Source organism: Triticum urartu, chromosome 3A (genome assembly GCF_056163025.1).
Source record: "Triticum urartu cultivar PI428250 chromosome 3A, HENAU_Tu73, whole genome shotgun sequence".
In the NCBI taxonomy this organism is placed as follows: Eukaryota; Viridiplantae; Streptophyta; class Magnoliopsida; order Poales; family Poaceae; genus Triticum; species Triticum urartu.
The window spans coordinates 404,613,123-404,620,334 of record NC_141875.1 but is presented as its reverse complement, the minus strand read 5'-3'; the positions used below and the strand labels follow the sequence as shown (position 1 = coordinate 404,620,334).

At 44.4% G+C, this 7,212-nt stretch overlaps 1 protein-coding gene across 1 annotated transcript; it reads left to right on the top strand.

The window, feature by feature from the left end:
- Positions 1-2,192: 2,192 nt before the first annotated feature.
- Positions 2,193-2,896, top strand: LOC147979862 (uncharacterized). Its single transcript, XM_087515372.1, has 3 exons — positions 2,193-2,249; positions 2,354-2,603; positions 2,685-2,896. The coding sequence occupies exons 1-3, from the start codon at positions 2,193-2,195 to the stop codon at positions 2,894-2,896; spliced, it is 519 nt and encodes a 172-aa protein (XP_087371498.1).
- Positions 2,897-7,212: the final 4,316 nt, after the last annotated feature.

Here is a 7,212-nt window from a genome sequence, read left to right as displayed (position 1 = left end):
AGTTTCATAAAAAGATTAAGAAAAAAGCTGGAAGTCCATATTAAAAAGACGGAGAAGTTCGATGATTATAGAAAACTCAGATTTTCTTCATTATTAAAGAATGGAAACAAGAAGTTCAACTTTTAAAAAATAGAGCGCTTCAAAATTTCATAAAAAAGATTAAGAAAAAACCAGGAAGTTCATATTAAAAAGACGGAGAAGTTCGATGATTATAGAAAACTCTGATTTTCCTCATTATTAAAGAATGAAAACAAGAAGTTCAAAAATAAAATAACAAGAAGTTCAACTATTAAAAATAGAGCGCTTCAAAATTTCATAAAAAAGGATTAAAAAATCATATTAAAAATTCATAAAAAAACTCATATATTTTCATGTAACCGAGAGAAGTTCAAATTGATAACTGCCAGAAGTTCACGTACTACACGGTGTGCATTTTGTATTAAAAAGAATAAAAAAGCAAAGACTAAAAGTTTGTTGATATAAGTTCAAGTCCTTCGTCGAAGAAATTTTAAAAAATATTGTGAGAGAGGTTTATACAAAAGAAATACCATTTGTGTAACACTTGACAAATGGATGAGAAAATTACAAATGAAAAATACGTCACAGAAGTTCAACGTAAAAACAGCAGGAAGTTCACCTACTACACTGAATGAATATCAGATGAAAAACTTTTAAAATTGTCGCGAGTATGAAAAAATGATCAACACGGGAAAGTTGCGTGTTTACAGCAGCTTTCCACTGGCATATCACTTGCTCAATTCCGGTGAGTGGATGGAGAGCTACGAGCAGTGGATGTGGAGCTACAAGCAAAAAAAACACGTGAAAAACAGAGTGAAGTTCAAGTAGACATGCCGAGAAGTTCAGGTTCTTCACGCGGTGCATTTTCGAAGAATCTGTTTCGCGATAAAGGCAGAACGAATGATCTTGCCATTTTCGAAATTACTTGAAAACGGCCAAGATTCAGAGAAAACCATCAACATGAAAAAGTTTCGCATTTTCCGTAGCTTTTCAGCGGTATATTATTTGCCCCATTCCGATAAAGTTTGTAAAAATTACGGCGAAAATACGTTTTTAACCATTTTCAAAACTGACATAAAACCGTAATGAATTAGGAGAAACAATATATACAAAAAAGTTTCGCATCTCTTCAAGCTTTCCAACGCCATATCATTTGCTGCATTTGGACATACGGTTAAAAAATTAGCTCGAAAATACGAACTTGGTGGAACTTGTACCACTTTCTAAATTACTTTTAAACCATTCAAAATTTGAAAAAACTTTTAACATAAAAAAGTAGTGCATTTTCATAAGCTTTCCAACGCCATATTATTGCCTCAATTGGATTAGCCGTTTAGAAATGGCGTCAAAAATACAAACTCAGGTGTTCGGTTTACGAAATTTTACGATTTTCCGAATTACTCTTTAACCGTAGGGAATTAGAGAAAACTTTCAACATGTGGAAGGAGCGGTTTTGCAGCAGCTTTCCAATGCCATATTATTTGCCTCATTCCGATAAACGGTTTAAAAATGCAATCAGAAATACAATTCACATTTTTTGTATGAAGAAAAAACGGTTTTCAAAACTGCTCTTAAACTGCTTACATTTTGCCAAAAATTTAACTTGGGTCATGATACTGATGTCCATAGCTATCCAACGGTATATCGCAATCCCCATTTGGACACCTTTTAGCTGAAGTACAACCTAGTACTCGGGGAAGGTCAGGCGCGTTACTCGGGAAGTTCATGTTGTGATCAGAATATTATTCTGATCCCGTGATCAGAATAGTGTTTATGTATACACACACACACACACACACATACATACAGATGTAACCCTAGCCCTGTCCCGTCCATCCATCTAATCCTCCCCACCGCCGCCACCCACTTTCCCTTGTTCCTCGGGAGTTTGTCCCATCGCCGCCTATTCCCTCCCTCATCGGGATCCACATCCCACCAACCACCACAGCCCGAGCTCCACCTCGTTTTTCCCCACCGGACCAATCCTTCCCAGCCATCCCGATCCCCACCAAGACCCTTCTTGCCACCGCTCGTAGCCTCTCCTCCTTGCTACGCGAGCTGCACGAGCGCAGCAGTCGCTCGGGCACCAGGTCCCCGCGCCCGTCTGGATCGAGACCACCGGCGAGTCTCCCCACACCCGCGCGTCCTCTGCCTCACCGTCGTCTTCACGTGCCATGCCGGAGTTCCACCTCGTCGGAGACCAGCGCCGCTCCACCTCATCTCCAACTCCGGTCAATGCTCCGGCTCGCTCGCTGCTTCTCCTTCCCTTCTTATTCTCCCATTCCCTCTTGTTCCCTCTCTCACCTGCTCCTTGTCTTCTCCAGGAAGCCCATAGGAGCTCCGCCCCGATGCCTTGGCCGTCCTCTTCTCCAAGTCAGCCGCCGCCAAGCTGCCTTGGCTACACCGTCGCACCCTTGCCTTCATTGTCGTGGCCCGCGCCATCCCCGGCGAGCAAGCCACCAGCAACGCCGCATCCGTCCTCGTCCACGCGCTCGAGTCATCGAGCGAGGACCTCGCCGCGTCCTTGCCCAAGGACCACCCGGTCCACCTCCTCCGGCCACATCCCCGTCGTGCCGCCAAGGTACTCCCATCACCGCACGCACGCACCACTCCTTCTTCGCGTCGCCCTGAACCTCCTCACCAGCCGCGTCTGTCACATGCAGGAACCAGGTCGCCGCCTCCTTCAGTTCGTCGAGTCACCGATTCAATTCGCGCCCTGGCCCTGATCTGGACCGGACCTCCTCTGCTCCGCTGCCCAGTCACCGAATCCACCACGTTCGGGTCGGTTCCCACAGACCCCGTCGCCAGAACCTCCCCTATCACCGTCTTCTGCATCGCCATGAACGTGTGGTTGACTCTGTTCCTTGTTCTTCTGTAACGAGCAGCAGGAGCCCGCTCTCTCACGTTGACCGCTATGGGCGCCCCGGTGGGCCTCTCCAGCCGCAGCGCCTAAGACCCGGCCTGCTCCCTTCCAGATCCAAGCCAGCCCAGTCAAGCCCGATGTGAGCAGCTCCCCAGCGCCCCACCTTTTTTTCTTCCTGTTGTTGGGCCAGCAGTTTTGGCCCAGAGTCTATTTTATTAGGCTCTGCGATTTGTCTAACATTCCAGGGAATGCTGTTTTGCAGAAAACCCCCCAAGCAACATGCATTTAATAACTCACCAACCGTGCATCGGTTTAAAATAAGTTATATTTGAAAAATGCTTAGTTTTTCGTCTAGTTTCATAATATGCCACTTTCACCCATGTCTAAAATGTTTAAACTTGCTGTCTGCATTAATTTGCCTATTGCCATGTTAAAATGCTTTAATTCATAACTAAATAACCGTAACTATGAATTTAATAAACGTTATATGTAAATGGGGTGAAAAAATGCCTAGTTTAACATGGTGCACTCATCTTGCATGTTTAACAACTCAAAAATTTGGTTTAGGGCAGAATAGTACCAAATCCATAAATATGCAGAGGATTTTCCGGACTTGTTGTTTGTTGTTCCGTCCTCATTTAAACTTGCCTAGATAGGTAGTTTTCATTTGCTCCACCCCTTGCCATGTTAAGAACATTTAATATTGTTGGGTACCTAAACGAGATCGAACTAAATAACTTGAATGTGGTGTTCCGTCAATATGCAACTCGTTGCATATTGAGCTCCACTTAACTTGTAGTTTTGCTTGTGCATTTTGCCATGCCATGTCATGCCTCATCAAACCGGACATGCATCATGTTTGATTGTGCATCATGCCATGTTGATGTGATGGGTGTTTACTATGTTGTTTGCTTCTTTCCGGTGTTGCTTCTTCGGGTTAGTTCCGATAACGTCGCGTTTGTGAGGATTCGTTCGAGTACGTCCGTTTATCTTCTTCATGGACTCATTCATCTTCCTTGCGGGATCTCAGGCAAGATGACCATACCCTCGAAATCACTTCTATCTTTGCTTGCTAGTTGCTCGCTCTATTGCTATGCTGCAATACCTACCACATGCTCTATCATGCCTCCCATATTGCCATGTCAATCCTCCAACCCACCTTTCCTAGCAAACCGTTGTTTGGCTATGTTACCGCTTTTGCTCAGCCCCTCTTATAGCGTTGCTAGTTGTAGGTGAAGATGAAGTTTGTTCCATGTTGGAACATGGAGTTTTGTTGGGATATCAAAATATCTCTTATTTTAATTAACGCACCTATATACTTGGTAAAGGGTGGAAGGCTCGGCCTTATGCCTGGTGTTTTGTTCCACTCTTGCCGCCCTAGTTTCCGTCATACCAATGTTATGTTCCTTGATTTTGCATTCCTTACGCGGTTGGGTTATAATGGGAACCCCTTGACAGTTTGCTTTGAATTAAACTCCTCAAGCAAGGCCCAACCTTGGTTTTACCATTTGGCTCACCACCACCTACTTTTCCCTAGGGAGTCGCGCTCCCGAGGGTCATCTTTACTTTAACCCCCCGGGCCAGTGCTTTTCTAAGTGTTGGTCCAACCTGAGCGATGTCCGGCGCCCCCTGGGCAACCAGGGTCTATGCCAACCCGACGTCTGGCTCATCCGATGTGCCCTGGGAACGAGATATGTGCAGCTCCTATCGGGATTTGTCGGCACATCCGGGCGGCTTTGCTGGTCTTGTTTTACCATTGTCGAAATGTCTTGTAGCCGGGATTCCGAGTCTGATCGGGTCTTCCTGGGAGAAGGAATATCCTTCATTGACCGTGAGATCTTGTGATGGGCTAAGTTGGGACACCCCTGCAGGGTTTTGAACTTTCGAAAGCCATGCCCGCGGTTATGGGCAGATGGGAATTTGTTAATATCCGGTTGTAGAGAACTTGACATTTAACTTAATTAAAATACATCAACCGCGTGTGTAGCCGTGATGGTCTCTTCTTGGCGAAGTCCGGGAAGTGAACACGGTTCTTGTGTTATGTTTGAACGTAAGTAGTTTCTGGATCACTTCTTGATCACTTCTAGTTCACGACCGTGCTTTGCTTCTCTTCTCGCTCTCATTTGCGTAAGTTAGCCACCATATATGCTAGTGCTTGTTGCAGCTCCACTTCACTACCTTTTTCCTACCCATAAGCTTAAATAGTCTTGATCGCGAGGGTGTGAGATTGCTGAGTCCCCGGGACTCACATATTACTTCCAAACCAGATGAAGGTGCTGATGATGTCAGTGCAGGTGACGCAACCGAGCTCAAGGAGGAGCTCGATGAAGATCGTGTGCGTTGTGTTGTTTCGTTTCCAGTTGATCAGTAGTGGAGCCCAGTCGGGGCGATTGGGGATCTATGCATTAGGGGTTTTCTTTATTTTGGTTCCATAGCCGGACCTTGATTGTATTTTGGATGATGTAATGCTATATTCATGTATTGTGTGAAGTGGTGATTGTAAGACAACTCTTTATCCCTTTCTTATCCAGTACATGGGATGTGTAAAGATTACCCCTCTTGCGACATGCCTACTATGCGGTTATGCCTCTAAGTCATGCTCCGCCACGTGGGAGATATATCTGCATCGTGGGTGTTACAAGTTGGTAATCAGAGCCTTCCCCGACTTAGGAGCCCCCTGCTTGATCGAATCGCTGGCGTTGTTGAGTCTAGAAAAATGTTTTCAGTCTTATAGGATTATATATATTGGAGAGTAGGATTCTTTTTACTCCTCAGTCCCTTTGTCGCTCTGGTGAGGCCTCCTGACGTAGAGTTTTGACTCTTCTCTACTTAAATTTCACAAAAAAATTAGGATCACGCGGGTATCTTGGAATCGTTCCGATGGTTTTGTGACGAGAACATCGTTCTTGGTGCCTCCTGACATTTAGGGGTTGTGGCAGTGACCCGCGGAGTTGAGCTTCGAGGTGTTGTCATCACAATTTTATCGTTGCAGTTCTGGAATACCTGAGCTCGCCGACATCAAAAATCTCTTTTACGCAGTTGTTGGTGAGATAACCTCGACGCAACCCAGTACTAGGGCAGGAGTTCAGGAGTATTGCCATAACTTGTATAACGGATGCTTTTCGAAGGTTGAGGTTAACGATTTCCGAAGGTTTCTTGGTTATGTGTTGAAGGATGGATACAGCTGGAGGTAGGATTTGTTAGTTTTGCGTGAGATATTATGCTTCCCATGTATCCCCAACACCTGATTACATAACCAGAAAGTTTTGGGAGTTTATAAGTGGGAATTCAAGTAGCTCCGAGGATATCTTTCCGACAGATGTATGATATGAGATTGGGGTTCGACGTCTAGTGGTCCGCCTATCCACGGTTGGTTTTACAGTGGTCTCGTTGTGTCTTAAAGAGTCCTTGGCTATGCTGACTCGGGGACGTTTCGTATGTCATGTGCACCGCCTTGTACATGATGGTGTTGTACGATCGAGCCCGTGTGGGCCCCACCACGAAAACTTCAGACGAAATATCTATCATATGTTTGTTCTGGCTTATTTTGCAAGCCAATCCATTGTTTTGTTTTGAGTTGTGGTATTCGAGTTGCTTCAATGTCAAATGTTGATTCCATACCTTCCCCAAATGGTGTTCTCATACTCCTATGTGAATACCAATCCTTCATGATAATTGAGATTGTCATGTCAATCCTTTTCAACCGGTGTGTTTTCTCTTCAAGTGGATCCGATGATTTATCCGCAAGATCACCTCTCGGTTTTTCCAACATTGTTTGTTTCATTCGTCCCCAAGTTGCCTTTGTTTTTCCCGTCCTCCCACCCTTTTTCTTCAAGGATTCAGATTTCTTAATCAAATATTCATTTTATTCATGTGAAGTCTCTTCGTTCTTTTCAGTCAATGTTCTTACCCGGTGGTTCTCATGAAGATGCTCTACAAGTTCATTATTCTTCATTATTTTTCTTCTTCGGTGGATTCAAATCAGGCTTTCGGTGTTGATCATATATTTTCCTCGTTTCAAATGCTTTCCCTTGCCGGTGCACCCCTGAATCATCCACTTCTCGCTATATAATTGTTCCGGAGTGCTAAAGATATCTCGAAGATTCGTGTTTCCACTCTGCTTTCATTCAAGCACTTTCGAGGATGTTTTCTCATTCAAGACATTTTATTCAACCGGTGCAATCTCTCTTCAAAACCATTTCAATAGTGTTTCTTTTTAGTGGGCCCTAACCCACATGTCTTTTTCTAGGATCTTACCTCACTCTTCTAATTTTCCCGGAGTTATTCTCAAATTCATTTCAAAGTTTGACGTAAGAATGAACTGTCATCAG

What these genes read in the sequence shown, in the direction of transcription:
- LOC147979862 (XM_087515372.1), top strand. Translation starts at nt 2,193, where the DNA reads ATGCCGGAGTTCCACCTCGTCGGAGACCAGCGCCGCTCCACCTCATCT. An exon ending in CCACCTCATCTCCAACTCCG is followed by an intron (nt 2,250 to 2,353) that starts GTCAATGCTCCG and finishes GGAAGCCCATAG; the next exon opens with GAGCTCCGCCCCGATGCCTT. An exon ending in CCGTCGTGCCGCCAAGGTAC is followed by an intron (nt 2,604 to 2,684) that starts TCCCATCACCGC and finishes CACATGCAGGAA; the next exon opens with CCAGGTCGCCGCCTCCTTCA.